Raw genomic sequence first — 19,751 nt, 5'->3', positions numbered from 1 at the left:
CAACAGTTGTTTATAAACACACACACACAATATTTCTTTGCTGCGAATGCTATTTTATGTTTTCAGAAACTTGATCAAGGCTGAACTTGCAGACCTGAGAGTTGGCTTTGAAGCAGAACGGTTAGTGTGATCCTGCCACGTGCAGCGCATGCAGGACCAGATGAGGTTATGCAAGAGGAAAACCAGGGAGGGCGTGGAGTCCAGCCGGAGCCGCTTACAGCCTGACACAGCGTATCTCTGAGAGTGAACAATCCTCTCAGCCATGCAGCCTCTGCACACTTTAACCAGCCGCTGTGTTCAGCTAATGCAGGTCAGCACAACCTCCAGCCATGCATACACACAACAAGAAGATGCATTTCAAGCAGCGGTGGGTAGAGTACCCAAAAATGTACTCAAGTAAGAGCAGCACTACTTCAACATATGTTTACTCAAGTAAAAGTAAAAACTAGCCATCTAAGAAATTACTCAAGTAAGAGTAAAAACGTAAAGGCTGCTCAAAGCTTCACATTTTACATGTTTTGTAAATCAATTTGGGTCTCAGCTGCTTCTAAAAACAGAACAAACACTTAAAAAAAAACACAATTTCCAAAACTTCAGGATAGTTAAGTCACTTTCCACAGGCACAGCGCTGTTTCCTAGCAACCCCTTCAGAGTTCCGCCTGTTACCCAGCAACCCCAGGAGCCCAGGCCTGTTACCTAGCAACCAAAGCAGAGCTCCAACACTTTAGATCATTTAGTTTTACCTCTATATGAGCTGTACAAAGGAGCAAGAGCAGCACTACTTATATTTTTACTCAAGTAAAAGTAAAAAGTACAGCATCGCATCAATTTCCTAAAATCATGGCCTTTTTGACAGTCATTTTTGGCAAAAAAAAAAACATACTTATTTTAAGTAGGTGTCGACACAACAACCGCTACTAATAGGAGTAAAAATACTCCTAAAAGTAAATTTACTTAAGTAAATGTAATTAGTTTCTACCCAACTAATTTTAAGATTAATCATGTATTAGATATCAGTTTCACAGCAGCTTGTGGAGAAAAGAAACTCAGATGTCAGAAGTACAGAAACTTTATCGACCAAATGTTACTGAAACAGTTGATAAACTTTGAGGTTTTTTTGCAACTTTTTAGCTACTGAGCTACAAAGAAACAGTTGCTTTTAAGCAGTAGAGGCACAGAAATGTTTTTGTTTCTTAGAAGTGGGAGGATGAACCAAAGGTCCAGTGTTTGCTCTAATTATCAGTTAAGTGGTGATTACAATAAGAGCCTCCATCCGGAGAGATAAGAGAGTCTCAGTCAGTCCATCTGTGCTGGAATCGAATCGGGACTGAAGGTCCGGAGCTGCTGGAAGCTGCAAGGCTGTCGCCACCGACTGCAGGAGGAAAACAGCCTGAAACGCTGCAAAAACACTGAACATTACCAAGGTTTTATGGTCCAGCTTCTATGAAAACATCTTAGTTCACCTGAAATAAGACAAAGCCTACAATTAACTTTTCAGTTAAATATAGGAGCTTGTTTTGAGTCAATAATTCCTTATTAATAAAAAAAAGTTTTAGTTCCTCTGGCAGATTATTTCACTTAAAACAAAACATTTTTATGTTACTAGTGAAATAATCTGCTAGTAGAACTAGAGCTTTTTTTAAAATCAATATTAAGAAATTATTAACCTTAAATAAGCTCATGTTTCTTACTGAAAAGTTACTTGTAAGTTAGTTTTATTTTATTTCAAATGTACTAAGATATTTGCACTTGAAACTAAACCAAAAATACTTGGTAAGATTTTGTGTTTTTCCATACTAAGTAAAATTGGTAGAATATCATTATTTAAATGTTATTTTATGAAGTTAAACTCTTTAATGTTTGGTGTTTTTATGGATTTACTAATAAAGAAAGAAGTAAACCCTTACTTTTTGAGAGCAAAACAGAGAAATGACGGCACACTCAAAGTCTGAGTGTTGGTGTCTGTATAAACAATGTTCTCAGTTAATCCACTGCAGCTCATGTGCGATGGATAAACATCTCCTAGTTTAGTATCAGAGTCTGTCTGGCATCATCAGATGTGTTTATAATGTCAACGTAGCGACACGTGCAGAGTGCCTGGACGGAGAACCGCATGCAGGGTGCAGCTCATGTCTGCAGAAGGTCAGAGCATGATGGAGCTGCTGTCTTCCTCTGATGTTATATTTAGCCTGGAAGTCAGGGAGACTCCGCATTTAACCCTATTAGATGTCCTCATGTTGGCACAAACAAAAGACATCCAACACTGCTGCTGGGACAGAGACAGACACACAGTGTGCTGGAAAACTATTTAAACCCTCCAACCTTTTCCAGTTTTGTCACCTCATGAATCAAAATTTAAAGGTGAGTCACCATGCCTCCTTTAAAACAGGTCAGGACGGGTTTATGGGCAAAACAAAACACGTACATTACATTTTTAACAAAATCATTCGTAGATAAAGAGCTTTTAGTCTGGTCAGTTCCGACTACTTTGAGCTCCTTTCGGACATAGCTGCTTTAGAGTCTCTGTCACTTTTATGCAAATAAGCAGCTGCTGGCCACGCCCCCAACTCAACATTTACGCTTTAAACACATGAAAATTATACATCTTTAACTCTGAGTTAGACCCAAAAGCATTAGTGGAGCCTCCTGCACAACCAACAACAATACAGCAAGTAGTTTATTGATTCCAAGTCAACAACAAAACTCTTATATTTTCCAGCAGCCATTATATAGCACATACATATGTAAAACCAGCTGCCCAAATCTGCTGGAGCTCAGCTTGGGTTGCTAGGTAACAGGACTTTGCTTGGCTGGGGTTGCTAGGTGACGATGCAGTGTACGTCAAATGTGAATTAAAAATCGGGAGGTTTTTGAAACGAGTCGTTTTCTAAACACTACAAAAACATTAATTTATTGTCAAAAAGGCGTCTGTATGTGGTTTTTAAGCATTTGTTTTTTTTTAGAAACAGTAGAGACACAGATGGAAGTACAAAAAGATTATAAATGAAAAAAAAAAAAACACCCAGTTGTTTTTGACAATAAGTTAATGTTTTTTGGCGTTTGGAAAATGAGCCATTTCCAAAACCTCCTGATTGTTAAATCACAATGGAAGGGCACTGCGCTGTTACCTAGCAACCAAAGCTTCAGGTTGTTTGGTCAGCTGGTTTTACCGCTGTATGCACTGTACAATGGCTGCTGGAAAAGACAGTTGTTTTGTTGTTGACTTACAATCCAGAAACCACTTGCTGCATTCTTGTTGGTTGTCCAGGAGGCTCCACTTCTGCTTTTCAAAGATGTGTGGTTGTATAATTATGGATCAGTTTGCAGCCATTTTCATGTGTGAGTGTAAATGGTGAGGTGAGGTTGTGGCCAGCAGCAGATTATTTGAATTTAAAGCGACAGAGAAACAGCTCAATCTGAACTGCTCAAACTAAAATCTCTTTATCTAAGAATGATTTATGAATGAACATGTTTTCTGTTGCCTATATAAATATCCTAACCTGTTCAAACAGAAGAAGATGTGGGCGAAGGTGGGAAGTTTTCAAAATGTCTGTCCATTCAGTCCAGCTGTCTCTGACCTATTCTGCAAAGAATAAAACACAACAGACAAGATGGCTTCCAAAAAGCTTGGATTAAACATTTTTTAAATTAATGCTTTAAAAATTTTAACTGCACAACAATTATACTGTGCCTAATTGTCGTGCAACTAAGATTTGAATAGTTATGCACAACAGTAGTGCATAATTGCAATTAAATTTTGCAATTGTTATGTGTTGGTCTGTGTATTCACAACACTCTTACAGGTTCTTTATCAGTTTTTAGGGAAAATTCAGACTAAAAGATTTAATTTCAACAGAAGCAGCAACAAGTGAGAGAAAAGGAAGCCTCCAGATTTAAATTTACATGCAGGAGACGTCAGCAGGACTTCCTCAATCTGTGCGCCGCCTCGTTTTTTTGTTCCTTTCATGGAGGACTCTTACATAACGCGCTCAAGGAGCTGTTAACAAAGACAACGAGCATGTCCTCAGTGAACTCCTTCGGCTTGAACGGTTCCTCAAAACTCCCACAACGAGAATCCAGACCAAGAAGAAAAGCAGCTGAGTTAAAACTCCCAGCCTGGATCTCGAACTCTCTCTCTCTCTCTCTCTCTCTATCTATCTGTTGCTGTTATTGAAATAAATGTTGCATTTAAATATGCAAGGGCCTCAAATGTCCCTGAACTTTTGCAGATTTAAGAAAGCAGCTTTGTTGGGTTTGTTGCAAACGAATTGCAACAGATATAACTTTCAGTTCAGCAGTAAAGAGAACAACTTGTCTCGCCAGTCTGGCTGAACCGTGACGAAAACTTTAACCAAAAATGATGTTGCAAATGAAGCACAATTTCATTCAGAGGTGATGAGTTTAACCGGTTGAACTCTAAGCAGTGTTCAAAGTCATTTCTGCATGAAAAATGCATAAAATAAATAAAAAATGGCTTATTATCAGAATGAAATGCAACTTTTAGTGCCTCTACAAAGGTAAAATATCAAGTAATGGCTTATAGTGTCAGCATATTCCCGCTGCCTAATTTGTTAGTGGTAAAGAATGTAGTAAATTTTACATTTTTTTAGAATCATCAAGTTCAGCAAATTAGGACTGAATCAGTTGAAGCAAAGTTATGTCTCAAAAGTTTTAGTGACAAATGTATCAAGCTTTTAAACTTTGTTTAAAAAAACTTATATGAAATTTTTTTTAATTTTTTTTTTTTTACATATTTTGTAAAATTGTCACTATGTTGTAACGGTAAGAGACAAATAATCAGTGAAAACATCGATCCCCATCTAATTGCTAACTACTGTAATTGCCATCTGAAGAAATGTTGCGCTCCTGATCAAAAACAACCAATCAGAGCAAGGAGGCGGGCCTTTGTGGTGTCAGTTAACTCATGTACTCATGTACTCGCTGCTAAATGTGCTAGGAAACAACTTACCACTGCAGCAAAACCATTTATCCGCTGTCATCGGTGGTCATGCTAACTAGCATTAGCATTCAGGACAGGGTTTGCTGACAGGAAGATGCAGCGCTAAGACCCGCCTCCTGGCTCTGATTGGTTGTTTCTAGTTAGCTGTTGGAGAAGGCAAGGGAGCCAGACGTTGTTCATAGATTATCTGTCTCATAACATATTGTCACAACATGGTGACTGTTTCAGGAAACATGTAAAATACATTAAGTAAAAGTTAAAACTGCAGTATGCTTTTATGTATTATTTTTTAAACTTCATTAAAGGGAATCTGGTCAAATAAAACAGCTGTAGGTAATTTTGCTCAGCATAAAATCCATAAAAAGCAACTAACAAAACGAGTAATCATGGCAAAAAGTAATCCAAATATTATGTGTGATGGTTTCAAAAGTTTTTATTCAAATAATAATGAGAGAAAGTTGTTATTTTCAATCATGTTACCTTATATGGACTAAGCCTTCCTGCAGTTCTTCGGTGTTTTATATCAGTCTGTCAGTGGGCTTGAGCAGACTTGCCCTCATTTTCCTCCAATCAGAGGCTGCTGCCTGTCCGTGCGGACCAATCAGGGGCCAGGCTCGGCGGGGGCTCGGCGGGACGGGGGGAGGACCTGCGGGGTCCCGGCTGGATGTTTGACGGCCCCAGATTTACAGAGACCCAGACCTGAAACCCAACCTTTCCCTGAGAACAGACCAGATCGAGTTACGATGAGAAAAAAAGAGAGAGAAAAACCTGTAGCTCTGAACTTTTCAGCGTTTTCCCCAAAGTATCTGATCTTCCTTTGTAAATAAAGCTTATCAGACGGAACAGGGCGAACTGGTCGCAGCCTGAACGGCAGTAACCTCCCGGCAGGCGGGACCATCTGGACCCGGAGGCCCTGCCAGGGGCGGCGGCTGGCATCGCTGCCCCGCTCCGGTCACACTGGGATGCATATGGCGGACATACTGGTGGCAGAGCATGAATCATCGCATTTAAACTGGAGAAACTCCAGTGAAACCAGTTCAAACATGCTTCTAATGCGATTTAAGCGCTTTAATATGAATTTTAAGTTTGTTTATTTAGTAAAAGTGGTTAGTAACTAGATACATTTACTTAGTTACAATGAACTCGAATAACTTTTTTGGAAAAAAATTACTATTTGGAGTGGTTTTCCTACATTATACTTTTACTATTATTATGCCGTATTGTTACTTTTATTTGAGTAACTTTATTATTAAGATACCTTTACTTTTAATACTTAATTACTTTTACTTGAGTAATATTTTTATGAAGTACCACTACTTTTACATATTAAGATACTTTTAACAATACTAAATTTACTTGAGTAATATTACTTTGAAGTATTGCGGTTTACATGAGTAATGATACTTTTACTTTTAATAATTACTTTTAATGAGTAATATTATTAAACTTTCTACTGCCTTAATTTATTTTGAAGATATTTGTATATATTTAATAAAATGACTTTATACATAATTTTACTTTTTTCTCTCCATCTGATGACATTGTTATGCAATCTTAAGTCAGCTATAATCAGTTACATTTGAACCTTTTTAACTTTTCTCTGCTTTCCCCTGAGTTAAATCTCGTCTCTTCTTTGTGTCTGAACTGCAGCTGTCCGGCATAAAACTCAGATTTAATGTGTTTTATCAGAAGATCGTGAGGTTTCATGAGCAGCCGCACGTTGCAGTGACGTAACACCAATAAAACAGGATTGTTCAGGTCTTCAGTGAACTGAGCTGCTGTCTGTGGCGCCCTCTAGTGGAGAACATAAATCCAATCTCACCGCAGCAGTCACATTCATTTTTAGTTCAGACATGTCCTCCTTTTGTGTTTTTTTAAGTTAAGGGACTCGATTTAAATTATTAATCGAGTTATTTACAGTGTCTGAAATTAACATTTTAATTAAAAAAAAAATCAATAAAATAAACATTTTCAATTAAAAAAACCGTTTTGCTTTAAATTATTAAATCTATAGACATAAGTCCAACAATAAAGATATTTATTTTAGTTTCTTTGAAAAATTACTTCTGAGGAGTTTAAACCATAAAGAATTTCATTAAAGTCGAGTCTTCAGCTTCAGTCTGAACACGAGCTGAAACTATTAATCAAATTAATCAATTAATTGTGAGTAAATTGATAAAACTCTATAATTATTAGCTGTATCCCTAATCTGAACAACCCACTGACAACAAAAACAGAGACAAACTATGATTCACAATCATGCTTTATTCTGCTTGATTTCTTATAAAAGAATCAGATAAAATCCTCTTCCAGGATCTCCTTCAGTCTAGCTGCGTCCCGCTTCCCCTCAGCTAAACTAAACTTTCCTTTACACCTTAAATATCTTTTATTAGTTTGTGACGTCAAAGCAAAAAACAAAAAAAAGAAAAGAAAGAAACTTCGTTGATTGTCAACACAAAACTCTATTTTTAGCACCAGTACAATAAAACTGTACTTTAGCTGTTTTTGAAACACTGGTTCTGAAGGAGGGAGAGTAATCTCAGAGTAAAGGGATCCTTAGTGAGAACATTTCAGAAAGAAGCACCAACCATGGAGGCGTCTCCTCACACACCGGCTCCTCAGATACACAACAGTTCAAATATATTAATGACTATTAAATTAAGCACAACAAACAGTGGAGCTCCAACACAAAGCACTCTGGGATCTGGAAACACTGTGGGGGGTTTGGGTCGGGTCGGGTCGTGGCTGCAGTCGGTCGGGCGGGCGTCTCTGGACCGCCGCGGTTCTGTAACAGTTCATGATGAATGAATCTGCCTGGTTCTGTAAACAAACTCTCAACGTGGCGACCGATGATGTCGTTCGATTCATGGCGGTCTGTCTGTCCATGATGGCGACCGATGATGTCGTTCGATTCATGGCGGTCTGTCTGTCCATGATGGCGACCGATGATGTCGTTCGATTCATGGCGGTCTGTCTGTCCATGATGGCGACCGATGATGTCGTTCGATTCATGGCGGTCTGTCTGTCCATGATGGCGACCGAGTGGAGCGAAGCGGAAATGTGTCTCAATATGTGCCACGGTTTCTTCTCTCCCTCGAGTCCTTCAAAATAAAAGCCTCGGGTCGTCTCCTAAATGCTAAACTGAAAGACCGGAAAAATTCGCCGGCTCATCGCCACGGCAACTCATTTATGTAACCAAATGTGTTCACCCTGATATACATTTACACAACCATGTACACACGGATCAGTAAAAAAGTTTCTTGTGTATTCAAATATACCTAAAGATAAGAACCTGAAAGCTGCTTTCCTGCATTGACCACTCCTGTGTGTGAGGTCAAAGGTCGAGGGTTGGGGCTGTCACGGGGGTCAGTCCCGCCGGACGGAGAGGCTTCCTGCTGTTTCCATGGAAACGCGGGGCGGACGGGGGGGCTATCGGCTCCGACACTTGGCTGTGGGAGCCGGCGTCTCCTCCTCCTCTTCCTCGTCTTCCTCCGGTAGGATGTGAACGGACGAGCCCAGCAGTCTCTGCAGCTCCGGCACGCAGCATACCAGCTCCACCGGACCCTCTTCGTCCTCCTCCTCCTCCTCATCATCATCGCCGGCGCCGCGTTTCTGGGGGAAGCCGACCTGGCTGACAGAGACCTGCCTCCAGAGCTCGGCTTGGGACAAACTCACGACCTCGAAATGAGGGTAACGGGCCCGGAAGATCCGCGCCGACATCTTCAGCCGCTTCAGGACGTCCGTCAGCAGGAACCAGTTACAGAAGCTGCCAGGGAGGAAGAACAAAACAAACGCCTCGCGTCAGCCAAGACGTCTGCAGCAGCCTGTCTGGAACAGGGTTTATTTTAACATAGTATAGTTTGTCAAAACCTGTTTATTCATTATCTGGATTCATTTTGTTTAGTGAAGAAGTCGTTTCTTCAGACATTAGCTGAATTCAGTCTGCATCCTTTGAAGAACCCGGTCTACGGAGACCGGGTTCTTCTGATGGTCTACGTAGATCGGGTTCTTCAAAGACTACGAATAAACGAAGACCAGAGGAGAAAAGCTGTAACTCCGGACAGGTCTAGCCTCCACCCACTGTCTCCGCCCCGCCTCAGCGTAACTCATGTTGCCTAGCAACTGTGACATCACCTATATTTCCCTAGTTATAGGTGACTTATAGGCGATTTAAGATGTTTTTAGCATTTACAATCATTTCTTTTTTCTTCTTATCCTTTGTGGTGTAACTTTAACAGACTTACTGTTTTTTTTATTTTTTATCTCTTTTCAGGCTGTTTTGTTGTTTGTATTGCTTCACATATAAAGTGGTTTGTGTTGCTGTGGTTCTGTACAAAAGGTCATTGATTAATTAATAAATTGATCGGTTTGTTTCAGATATTTAAACATTGTGAAGGCTGCCCAACAACAGACTGTGAGGAACATGTCAGACTATGGAATAAAGGCTGGAAATAAACATGTTTTTAAATTATTCAGATCCAAATGAGTGCTCTGAATGTAGATTAAAAACCTTCCACGGGTTTTCTCATCAGTTCTCTACATTGCTTTGTCTCGGTAACGTCGTTTTGAACTCACCCCTGTGTCAGTGAAACCTGAACATGGTAGCAGGGTAACAGCGGCTCCGATGAGAACTCAAACAGGAGACAGTCTTTGTCCGAGTCCCTCTCCGGCTTCGCATCTCTGTTCTCCTCCTCCGGCTCTTGGTTCTCCTCAGACAGCAGGAAGTCCCAGCACGGCTCCTGGTCCGTTTCTGCACAGCGAAGTCAACAGAGGTCAGAGGAAATAGAGACAATATCCAGCTGGCGGCAAAACACGAGGTCTGGACGCCCCCTAGTGGTCAGTCCGACCTCACCAATCACAGTTTATTGAAAGGAAATGCTGAACCCTCACAGCTACATGCAGAGGGAAAATACAACAGAACAAATCTCCCTAAAACATCAATAATTTCATATTAAAAACTGAAACCCAGTTAGATTTGAGGGACTTAAAAATAATCATGACTTAACCGTGCAACCTAAACACTAAAAGCTGTTGTAAAAGTTTAGTCTACAAGTAAAACAAGCAGATGTGAGGATTAGCAGGCTGGACACAAACCGAGAAATTAGAGAAGGAGAATATAATTTTAAAATTAAATAATTACTGGATTAAAGAACAACAGCAGCTGTCACAGCGCAGATAAAACGGCGAGGAGCAGCTCAAACTTTACTCCATAAGATATAAATCATGGATGGATGTTGATATTATTAGAGAAGTTATTTATGTCTCCTGGGGCTGAAAAACACGATATAAGAGTTTCATATCAGTCGATATCAATAATCATTGATTCTTTTTCCATTTTAAATATCTGAAATACTGCCACACTGGTAGAATATTTTATTTTATTTCACTTTCCACTACAAGCTGTTGATTTTTTATTTTCAAGTGGTTATGAGGCGCCGTGGTGAAACATTAAACTGCTGCTGTGCCAGTTACTCAACAAGTTGTTGCTAGGTAACCAAAGAGTGAGTTGCTAGGTAACCAAAGAGTGAGTGAGCCGATTCCACTCAACATGCTCTGCTTAGCAGTGAGAGGTTGAGCAGCTACAGCCTTTCTTCTGCCTACATCTCCCAGAATGCTGTGCGGTTCTGGATCAGAGGTCAGTGAATTTCTAAATATTGAATATTCTATCAGATGGATTAACTATTGATATTGATCGTGTGTTTATTGTGATATATACTGTTTTGGATTTATTATCCAGTCCTAATGTTTCCTGGTATGAAAACTACAGTCGACTTTCCCTGAAATAAAATCCTCAATATAAGAAAGAACAGGTAATAAAATTTAAAACTTCACAATCACAAACACTGTCATGGTTAATGATGAGTCCAGCCTTCAGTTTGCTCTGCAACAACTCACCCGTTAGTCAAAATAACCTGCGAAAGTGCTCACCTCGAGGACAGCTAAATCTAGTCACAGTTTTTTCTGACTGATTTTGTAAATGATGAACATGAGCTTCATTTGCAGACAGATCTGTGAAGAGGTTTCTTACCAAACAGCGAGCTGCTGTAGAAATCCCAGGGTAAACTGGAATCCTTTTCACTGCGGCCTTCTAGGTCTGAGAAATACTCTGGAAAATAAAGTAATAAAGTACACTGCATCAATATTCAGTGGCAGTTTGAACATCAACAGACGGAAACAAGCTGAGGGGAGTTCTGCAGGTTTCACCAACTCAGATTTAAGACTTTTAAAGACCTTCTTAAGGGCATTATGAATGAAACTTAAGACCTGTATCAGAATACAAATGTGCAGAATGACATCTCATATTTTGTGAGGCTCTCCACAAACTTAAGCCCCGGAGTGCCAAACTTGTTTTTGCACAAGATGCACTGAGCATCGTATGGATTAGCAGCAGAAGTGATTTAATGGAGAAGTCCAGCAAACTGGCTATAAATTTTAACTGACCTGTGTCAGATGCAAAAAAAAAACCTAGCAAGCTAGCTAAAGTATATTAGCAGCTAGTTAGCAGTAGCTTCAATTGCCTCAAATCAGAGAACAAAATGAAGATGTCTGAGTGCAACTCTACATGTTGCCTGACAGAAGAGTCCTGCAAGATTTTTATTTTTAAACTACACAGAATATACAAGATTAGATACTGCTACCATGACATAATTTAAGACCTGTGATTTAAAGCTAACTTACCTTAAAAAAAAGAAAAAGAAATGTTTCAAGGCCTTAATTTTTGAAACACAAATTTAAAGACGCCCAGAACACCTGATCATGTCGTTATCGCAACATTCACCTCCACAACTAGATACAGCATGTCTTCCTCTAGTTCATAACAGAATTTCACAATTGAAATACAACTATACATTGAAATAGAATACAAAAAATCTGGGTTGACCAGTGAAAAACACAGAATCTGGACTTTGTGCACACTGCCTGCTCAGAGCATCCTTAGAGCACCATATTAAGATTATAAAACAGAAAGACATTTTAAGAGCTGCAGCTGAATGCTGAACAGAAAACGCTGCATCAGCTGTTGCTTCTGATAAACTAATAAAAATGCTGACAGTGTTTCAGAAACCTGCTATAAAACAATATTCTAATTTTTTTTTGGAAAAAAGTCTTCTTACGGTGTAGAGAGGGCTGTTTTGAACTGTGTGTATAAATATTTATCTTTAATGGTTGTTGTGAAGATATCTTTCTGTAAATCCTGGATGAATAAGGCTAGCGATCCAGAAACAAACAAAAACAACCGAGTCATCTCGGCTTTTTATAAAGTCGGCTCGTCTGTTCCTGATTGGTTACTTCGTCACTATAATCACTGCTTGTCATGTTCGGCGTCGGGACGGCTGCAGAGTCCCAGCAGCAGGACGAGCAGCGCGTTTGACAACAGTTATTGTCCTGCTCTGAAGGAGACGGTGGACCCAGCAGCAGCTGTTAATCCGCCTCGCCGTGCCAAATGAGAAGTGGGCACAGTGTTTATTAATGTGTTGACACTTTCACTCTTGGAAAAACACATCATCAATTATTCATGTTTCGTTTACTTTCAGTTGGCTTCATGAGATCCTTGCTAGCGTGTAAACAGCTCTCTGGTTAAATATTGCTGCTGTGAGTCGACTTCTGGCAGAAACGGCGTCGGTACCTGTGAGGAAGGTCTTCATGCTCGGACTGTGCGCCAGTTTGACCGGCGTGTGGCCAGAATAAGTCGCCAGCGTCGGGTCGGCTCCGTGGTTCAGCAGAAGCCAAACTATTGGCAGGTTGTCGCTGGCTACTGCATCATGAAGTGGCCTAAAGGGAGAAACACACACAGGTGGGTTTCAGGAAGTCTGCAAGGTAACAAACGACACCAAATCAAAAACCTGCCCTGAGCTCATCTGGTAAAAAGCTAATTATACTTCATACATTCATGACCACAAATCACCATCAGAGTAGCAACAATTTAACATATTTTCACTCGGGTAAAAGTAAGTAGTAGTCGTCCAAAAAATTACTCAAGAGTAAAAAAGTATTTGGTAAAAAGGCAGCTAAAGTACTGAGATACTGATCAAAACATTGATCATTAATATTAAAAAAATACGTAATCGGACGGCCCAAAGTATAAAGTTATGTAAAAATGTTGGTGATTTAAAGACAAAAATGAAAATAATTCCTATAAATAAGGCAAATACAAAATAACAAAATCAGGCAAAAGAAAATGTTTTCCAAATCATTTTTTTAAATTAAGGATTCAGTAATTTGATTTAGTAATTATTCACTAGATTGATTAATCTGGTGATTAATTTAATTTGATAAAAAATAGGAACATTCTGCACATCTTTTTATTTAGCTACTTAAGCCTTTTTTATGCAACAGTAGAAATAGATTAAAAGATACAAATAAAAAATTAAGTTCCTTTTTTAAATAAGAAAATAAATATTTTATGCAACAATAGCAATCTTTAGTAAATTTGAACCAGGTGAATTTAAAACTGGGCCACTTGAGGAGTTTGGGGTCAAACATATTTAAAGACAAGTGTGATTATATCTTAACTGTAAAATATGAACGGTTTTGGCTTATTTACTGCTCTGAATATGATGTTTTTGACCGTACACTCCAGTTAATGATTAATCGATTACTAAATTAGTTGACTAGTATTCAATTAATCACGATTAATCGTTTCAGCTTCCAATAGAAAACTTATGAAACTTTAAGAAAAACTGCTGTGTCTGGTGAACTTTTGGTTAAAACATGTTTATCATTCAGTGGGTAGAAAATAAAATCTCTCCAGTAAATGTAACTGGTTGCTCTTAAACCCACCTCGTTCCATCCTGAGCGCTGCAGTTGACGTCGGCTCCGTGTTTCAGGAGGATCTGGACGATCTGAGTCCAACCTCGTGAGGACGCCTCATGAAGAGCCGTGTAGCCTGCGTTGTCCCGCCGATTCACCTCCCTGATGTCCTTGTCCAGACAGTACTGGACCACGTCCTGCCCAGCAGAGGACAGACAGACTTTCAGAACGTCTCTGGTTTCGGAGTAACAAACCAATCGGATCGCAGCGACGGCGGTTTACCTGGTAGCCGAGGCGTGAGGCGCGCTGCAGCAGAGTTTCTCCAGCGTTTTTATTCACGATGAGTCGGCGGACCTCAGGAGGAACCGGCCTCTTGGGAGACGAGTCGGAACCGCTGCTTCTTCCTGAGGAGCTTTTCTTGACGGTCGGAGAAGATGGAAAACTTTTTGGAGTTGGCAGAGGCGTGGGTTGTGGTTTTGCATCAGTGCCGTCGTCGTCCAGCGGGAGGGAGGAGCCGCGTTTCCCTGAGCTGCTGCGCTTGGTCTTACTCTAAAGAAGAGAGTTGGGTGTTTACCATTCATGTGGCTGCTTACTGTCCCAGCTGATCCCATATCTGTGGAGAACAGCGTGTCATCTGGCCACAGGGGGGCAGTGTAATCTTACATATTTTCAGAACTGTACATGATTAGAAATGTGCTGCAACCTGGGGTGAAGGATCAGGAGCGTACCTTGGGCTCATCACTGTCACTGAGGTGTTTGCTTTTGAACTTCCTTTTTCCAGAAGGCTTGTTGCTGCACTCGGACTCCTCGCTCTCCTGGTAGCGGATGGATCCGGAGCGAGTGTATGAGGGTTTGGGTGGGGGAGGGGGCTTTGGGCTGGGGGCAGCCGGACTCGGACACCGATCCCTATGCGCGTCTGCAGACAGGATTGATTAAAAGTTATGCAGAAGCTACCACCAAGCTACAGCCAAACGTGAGGCGCCCTGCGAAGGTGTTCATATTTCATCCCTTTATTGATTCCCTTTCAGGTCTTTATTGATAAAATTGTTAGAAATTCACAAACACTTTCCTGCTGCACTCCTTTGTTTTCCTATATTACATAAAATCTCATTGGTTTAATGGGGCATGAAAAAAAGGCAAAAAAATCCCATCGTTGAATTACAAAATAATCTATTCCACAAACAGCTGATGTGATCAAAGCTCAGCAGGAAAATGGAGGAGCAAAGACAGCGACACTCCTAAATCAAGTCATAACCAATAATCCACCTAACAGGGTAACCACAGAAAACTCCATCTGGGATGTGACCTTTAGCCCCCCTCCAGCTAAAGGTCGCGTCTTTAACTCCCAGAGCACCTTTACATTTTGTCAGATGGACCTCAGCATGTTCACCCAGTGACTCGACTTGGAAACCTTCAACATTTATTCAACCATTTATTCTGGGTTAGACCAGCAGCAAAGCCTCTCAATCTGGCAACATGGACTGTCTGTGCTTGTTGTTCTTCTTTGGTTGTTTGTTTATTTAGTCATATTTGTGTGTTAAAAGGAACATGAATTGTTTTAACTTGTTTTTGTTTTTTTGGGGGGGATTTTTGCGCGTTAACAGTGTAAAGTTCAAACTGGGTACTGATGGCAACACATTTGAGCTCAAAGACAACTGAATTAGGCTGATTTATTAAGTCAATTTGATTGTTTCCATTATGCCAAGAAAAAATAAAATTTTAATATTCATGTAAATTATAATCTACTAGATTTGATAAAGTTTATTGTTAATATATTTTCATGTTTTGAACGCTGTGCAGCTCTAAGGATTTTTGCTCTTACTTTTAATTTACTTGAGGACAGTTGTTGTTATGCGTAACCGTGGCAACAACGTTTTTGGACCTGGGAGCAGCTGATTAGCATCTCAAAACCTCTAATAATGAACTATGACATAAAATCCCAGAGGAGCTGAAAGGGATGCAGAGCAGAGAGAGGTGAGGAAGTTCAAGCCCTCGATCATAACGGCTCATATCCCCTACTCCAACGTCTCTCTGCTTTATAACAAAACGGTCAGACGGAGATTTAAAGAGAAGCAAAAGCAAAGGAGGTGGATTAGCAGTGCTTGCTTACAACTGATGGTGTCAACAAGACACGTTACTGTGAAATATGGTCTCTGGTAAATGAGCTGTTAGCATAACATGACTGTCAACAGTCTTCAGTTAGAGGTCTACTGAGACCGCTGGAAGACTGTCTGCTACTGGAGAGCCATCCTGCCCACAGCATGACCATCCACAAAGACTCTTTGAAGATATCTGGATGATATGAGTTACAATATTTAACTTCCCTTTGGGACTAATTAAATATTTTTGAACTGAACTAAATCATCTCTGTTTCAGTTTATTAAAGGCTAACTGAAACTAAAAAAAAAAAATATCTAAGTAAATCATCCCTGTATTATTTCCTCTGGTAAGTATGATGCTGTTCTTTGTAAAGTTTGTGCAATAGTCTGCTCAGCTTCCTATGTGGTCTGCTGGTGTTGCACTGAAAACGCCCCCCTGCTGTGAGAAGCAGCCTGTCTGCAGGAATCACTGACAAAATGGTCTAATAGGCAAAACAACACAAATATACCTGCTATTTATTCAACTTCTGCAAGTCCGTCTGTCTGACTGATTTGGGTTATTGGTATAGAGCTAATCAATCAGGATACTGATCAATCAGGAGAGAAGAGGAAGTGAAAGATGTCTGCCTCCTCCTCTTCCTCCTGCTTCATCTGTGGACTCAAGTTGCTGAAGGAAATTCTCAGGTGAACCAGCTGTTCTAGTTCTCTGCTTCTTAAATGTTTTATTTGTCTAGACATAATTTATAAAACAAGCAGCCATTTTCACAGCATATCCTTAAGAAGATAAAGACGTTACGGTGCTGCTGCCATCAGATTTATTCTGATTGTTTTTGTTTTGGTCAGTAAAATCTTCAGATCGTTAAACAAATTTTAATATCAGACAACAGAGTTTGCCCCAGAAAACCTACCATGTCTGGTGGTCCAGGTGGCCTCTATCTTATAAAAGGCAAATATATATATATATATATATATATATATATATATATATATATATATATATATATATATATATATATATATAAATAAATAAAAAACTAAAATAAACAAACAAACAAAGCTCAGCCTGGTGGCCCGCCAGGCTTATAATACACCTAGATAAAGTAAATATAAAATGCATTTTCCAAGTTAAGATTTTGCCCCAAGATTCGTCAACTAAATAGAACCTGCCTGACGACATGAAGCAGGCTAAAAGATCTCATAAAGGGGCATCATCTATAGAAACTTAACAAACGAGAAACAAAGTCTCTTTCCAGAACTGCATATAAGTTAAGGGATTCATGTGTTAGAGAAGAAGTGACAACAATCGAAACGCCAACTAAACTGGAGATAAAAAGAAAAAAAAATTATTTGGATAAAAGCAGAAGCAGGAATTGTGTAAAAACTCAGAATGACTAAAACGAGCACCAACGTCATGTTCTAAAAATAGTTTCTTTCTGCTGCTTTTAAAGGAGCAATTTCATATTTCTCTCTGTAAATAGATTTACAATCTTTACACAATTATTCATAACTTTTTCAGCAGTGATTCACCCTGATACACAATGTTTTTTTATGAATAATCACTTAACCTATGAAACGTCAGACAATGACAAACACTTGCCACAAGCAAACAAGTTGAAATGATTTAAATAACTCCCTACTGCCAAAGAAAAGGATGAATGCACAACAACGGTTTTAAAACGAAGCTCTTACAGGCTAAACTATGACGTGTCAAGCTGAGTATTTTGTTGCCACTGTTTAATATGCCAATAACATTACACACTGCTCTGTGACTACCTTTGTACTTCAGATTTACTTTGTTTTCCTTCAGTTGTACCAATCATAAAGGTTTTAAAACTCCGACTCCTTTTCCAAAACATTTCATGTCAGAAAGTCAAATCTTTTCCCCTCAGATTTCTGGAGTTCTTTTTATTTTAGCTTATTTGTTAAACTCCTCAATAGATATTTTTATCTATTGAGCACCGAAGTATTCATTTCGGTGCTCTGGTCTCAACTAGCCTCTTTTTTGGAGGGTAATTTTGTTTACAGAGACTTCAGTATCCATTTTATTTGTTGTTTCTTTTTATTTATTTTGGATATTTAAAATGTCTTCCAGTTCCAGTGTTAAATATTTGAACTTAAAGCTTATTGGTCTTTGGGAGGGTGTGCTTGCATTCATTCATTCATTCATTCATTCATTTTTTAAGTTTTGGGGGCTAAAGTTGGAAATTAGCCTTAATAGCAATAACCTGGTACAGTAAATCTCTCCTGCATTGTCCCATTTTAAATAACATCATTCATTCAGTATTATGTCCTAATCTTTATATTACTTTAAAACTGAAGATGAATGTTGAAGCTGATAGTTGTCCTGCCAACAAGCGATAAAATTACACTTTACCCATGATAGATGCATAAAAGCTAGCTAGCTAACTATTAGTAGCTAGTTAGCGTTAGCCGCAACCGCCTCAAGTCAGAGGACGTAATGATAATGATTGCGGGTGATTCAAACATTTGCCTGACAGAAAAGTCCCACAAGAAAAATAAAGCACATATAGGATATTAAACAGTCCTGCCACGACAAAATTTAAGACCTGTCATTCACGTATTTAAGGCTAACTCACATTTTTAAATAAATTTAAGACATTTCAATGCTTTAACTTTAGATACATACATTTAAGACTTTTTAAGGATGAATCACATAAATGGTTAAAAAACGCCAAACAGGTGGATGGACAACAGACAAATAGGTGAGTAGACAGATGAATCTACCTTTAAACTCTGAAACCAAACTGGAGCTGTTCTGTGTTACCTGCTGGCGTTTCGGCGTCCGGCCTCAGAACGTCTCCCAGCTGCTCGCCCTCCTCCAGCTTGTCCTTCTCAGTGATGTATTCCCCAGTCTCATACTTCTTACTGGAACATCGCCGACGTTTCTTGTGTGGGGGCGTGTCAGCCTCAGCGCCGGCCGTTTTGACCTTCCCCTCAATCGCTCGTTCAGGCAACGCGTTCGATCGGGGCCTGCCTCTCGGACGGCGAGCCGGCTGGCTGGGCGTCGAAGGCGGCGATGGAGACACGTCTTTGGGCAGCGGGGGCGGAGGGGACGGCGTTGCAAACCCCCAGAGGTCAAGTCGAGCATCGTCGGCCCGTCGCTGTCCTCTCCTCAGTCGTGGGAAGGAGGATTCTGCCGCTTCTGGTTCTTTGTTGGATGCGGTGGAGTTGTTGGGGGACACAGAGGCGTCTGCACTGACAGGACTGCTTTTATCTGTAATAGACAAAATAAGATCTGATTGGTAGTTCAGATTTTATGCATGTAAATATGAAGAAAATGAATTGAAAGAAACAAGAAACTGCTTAAAGTGACTGCGCTAACACTACAATGGAAAGCATAATTAAATCTATGATAAATGCCACAAACGCACATAAGCTGGGAGCGCTTTAAAGGCAGTAAATGCCTCACAAAACAGGGTTTGTATATTTTTCCCCACAGTAAAATTCAAGCACTTCTCAAGCATTTTCAAGGTAAGTTTTCAAACTTTTCCAGCACCATGCTTTGGAAACAAAACAAATGAACTCAGAAAAGTCGGTTTCAGTTCCAGAATATATGATACCATTTGTGACTGTAATTAATGGTTTTGTGATAGTATTCTAGGAAAACTAAAATGTAAGAATAAAGATTTTTTATTTTGAAACCTCATACACCTCACTGGTCTGAGAACAAAACACTAATTAAACAAAAAAAATTACCAATTTCAATAATGTGGTTTAGCATATAAAAGACAACTTTATTTCAATTACACAGATCAATAAGCCATTGAGAAATTAGGAAAAAGTAATCGTCATTGCATTGAAACAACCAAATTGTGACCGTTTTACTCAAATTAATTGCTCAAACACAGTAAACAAAGTTAAAAAAAAAAACTCCCTCTAAAATCTAAAAAACGTTCAGACTAAGTTTTCTGGCATTTAACCAA

The 19,751-nt window shown here is 39.6% G+C and overlaps 1 protein-coding gene across 3 annotated transcripts in view; it reads right to left on the bottom strand.

Moving 5' to 3' along the window:
- Positions 1-7,205: 7,205 nt before the first annotated feature.
- Positions 7,206-19,751, bottom strand: part of bcorl1 (BCL6 corepressor like 1) — a 28,284-nt gene continuing 15,738 nt past the window's right edge. For all 3 annotated transcript variants that reach the window (XM_015006048.2, XM_015006050.2, XM_015006046.2), the window contains exons 5-12: positions 18,593-19,042; positions 14,437-14,624; positions 13,991-14,257; positions 13,739-13,905; positions 12,585-12,730; positions 10,989-11,066; positions 9,536-9,710; positions 7,206-8,726 (exon numbers count right to left, since the gene is read on the bottom strand). In XM_015006048.2, the coding sequence (XP_014861534.2) occupies positions 8,390-8,726; positions 9,536-9,710; positions 10,989-11,066; positions 12,585-12,730; positions 13,739-13,905; positions 13,991-14,257; positions 14,437-14,624; positions 18,593-19,042 (1,808 nt within the window). In that variant the 3' untranslated portion in view covers positions 7,206-8,389. The remainder of the gene's footprint in view (positions 8,727-9,535; positions 9,711-10,988; positions 11,067-12,584; positions 12,731-13,738; positions 13,906-13,990; positions 14,258-14,436; positions 14,625-18,592; positions 19,043-19,751) is intronic.

This window comes from Poecilia mexicana, unplaced genomic scaffold, assembly GCF_051168715.1.
Source record: "Poecilia mexicana isolate PSO_F unplaced genomic scaffold, ASM5116871v1 scaffold_10, whole genome shotgun sequence".
Taxonomy (NCBI): domain Eukaryota; kingdom Metazoa; phylum Chordata; class Actinopteri; order Cyprinodontiformes; family Poeciliidae; genus Poecilia; species Poecilia mexicana.
The sequence above is the reverse complement of the archived record's forward strand: the minus strand, read 5'-3'. Positions and strand labels throughout refer to the sequence as shown.